Here is a 1,981-nt window from a genome sequence, read left to right on the forward strand (position 1 = left end):
CTCCTTCCTTCCTTCCTTCCTTCCTTCCTTCCATCTCCATCTCCATCCCTTCCCCTTCAATCTCTCTCCTTCCTTCCTTCCTTCCTTCCCCTTCAATCTCCTTCCTTCTCCATCTCCTTCCTTTCCCCTTCAATCTTCCTTCCTTCCTTTCCCCTTCAATCTCCTTCCTTCTCCATCTCCTTCCTTTCCTCTTCAATCTTCCTTCCTTCCTTCCATCTCCTTCCTTCTCCATCTCTTTCCTTTCCCCTTCAATCTTCCTTCCTTCCATCTCCATCTCCATCCCTTCCACTTCAATCTCTTTCTCCTTCTTTCCTTCCTTTCCCCTTCAATCTCCTTCCTTCTCCATCTCCTTCCTTTCCCCTTCAATCTTCCTTCCTTCCTTCCCCTTCCCTCCCTCCCAACATTTTTGAGCAAGGAAGAGTAAGCTTCTCCAGCAAGCATTGCTATATTGTTTTTGTGATTAATCACTATGCTTCAATTCGTAACAATGAAAATACACCCTGCATATCAGATATTTACATTACTATTCATAACAGTAGCAAAATTACAGTTATGAAGTAGCAACGAAAATAATTTTATGGTTGGGGGTCACCACAACATGAGGAACTGTATTAAAGGGTCGCGGCATTAGGAAGGTTGAGAACCACTGATATAGAGAAATCTGTGGGTGCCAAAGGAAACGTGGCTTGGTCTCTACAGCAGAACTGAATGATTTTTTATGGGGGCTAACACTTAACAAACTACAAGAGGCAATGATTACAAATAACAGCATTTGTAGGCTGGGAAAGTCAGTGACATCAAAATGACAGATTTGACTGGGCCACTGAAATGCACAACCCTTGCGCTAGATGCAAAATAGTTACATTCTGAAAATAAATTTGAACAAATTTTCCTGTGGTTTTTTTTCACCCTTTGTTTGCCTAAGATTATTTTGGATTCCTGTTAAGGGCTTTATGTGTTTCCTGTTTCAAAGTGGTGGGAAATCAATTGATAGTTCTGGCTGTATCCTTGGCAAATATCAAATGTAGTGATCTGATGCACTGTTACATTAGAGTAACTTTTCACAAAATTCTAATGGCACACTGTTATTTCTTTCTAGGACTGCCTACCCTGAAGCATGGTCTCCATTGCTTTTCAAATCATGGGCATGGCCCTGTCTGTAGTGGGCTGGATTGGGGCCATCATCACGTGTGCCTTGCCTATGTGGAAAGTGACGGCTTTCATTGGTACCAACATTGTGACAGCCCAGACCACTTGGGAGGGGCTGTGGATGAACTGTGTGGTGCAGAGCACTGGCCAGATGCAATGCAAGGTCTATGACTCCATGCTGGCTCTGCCTCAGGATATACAAACCGCCCGGGCTCTCATGGTCATCTCTGTGCTTCTGGCTCTCTTAGGCCTGATGGTTGGCGTCATGGGTGCCAAATGCACCAACTGTGTGGAGGAGGAAGACGTCAAGGCACGTATTGTCATTGTCGCCGGGGCCATCTTTGTGGTATCAGGAATTCTTTGCCTCATCCCAGTCTGTTGGTCAGCCAATACTATAATCCGGGAGTTCTACAGCCCATTAGTTGTGGAGGCTCAGAAGAGAGAGCTGGGCTCGTCCCTCTACCTTGGTTGGGCAGCGGCTGCTTTGATGATCCTTGGAGGAGGATTGCTGTGCTGCAGTTGCCCCAAGAAAGAGAGCAACAACTACAGTGCTCGATACACAGCTGCTGTCTCTCAACCCCACAGTGATTACCCCAGCAAGAACTATGTTTAAGAGAATCACATTGTGATGATGCTGTTGCCATCCTGAAAGCTCATTACTGGTGGATTCCCTGAGAGCAGCAGAACTGCATAATGAACATCCCTAAGGAGAGCAGAGCATCCTGCTCCACAACTTCTCAACATTTCTGGCCCATCAGTGTTTTTTTCTCACTGTTACCACTAGATAGTTTTATTCCCACCTGTTTCAGCTCTTCTTTTGAAGAGAATCCTT

General features: G+C 45.3%; 1 protein-coding gene across 1 annotated transcript; it reads left to right on the top strand.

The window, feature by feature from the left end:
• The first annotated feature begins 1,117 nt into the window (after positions 1–1,117).
• Positions 1,118–1,772, top strand: LOC107299144 (claudin-4-like). Its single transcript, XM_015828511.1, has one exon. The coding sequence runs from the start codon at positions 1,118–1,120 to the stop codon at positions 1,760–1,762; it is 645 nt and encodes a 214-aa protein (XP_015683997.1). The 3' UTR covers positions 1,763–1,772.
• Positions 1,773–1,981: the final 209 nt, after the last annotated feature.

This window comes from Protobothrops mucrosquamatus, unplaced genomic scaffold, assembly GCF_001527695.2.
Source record: "Protobothrops mucrosquamatus isolate PMUCROS unplaced genomic scaffold, P.Mucros_1.0 scaffold4595, whole genome shotgun sequence".
Taxonomy (NCBI): domain Eukaryota; kingdom Metazoa; phylum Chordata; class Lepidosauria; order Squamata; family Viperidae; genus Protobothrops; species Protobothrops mucrosquamatus.

Bases quoted from the DNA above. Each gene is read 5' to 3' on its own strand.
- LOC107299144 (XM_015828511.1), top strand. From the start codon at position 1,118: ATGGTCTCCATTGCTTTTCAAATCATGGGCATGGCCCTGTCTGTAGTG.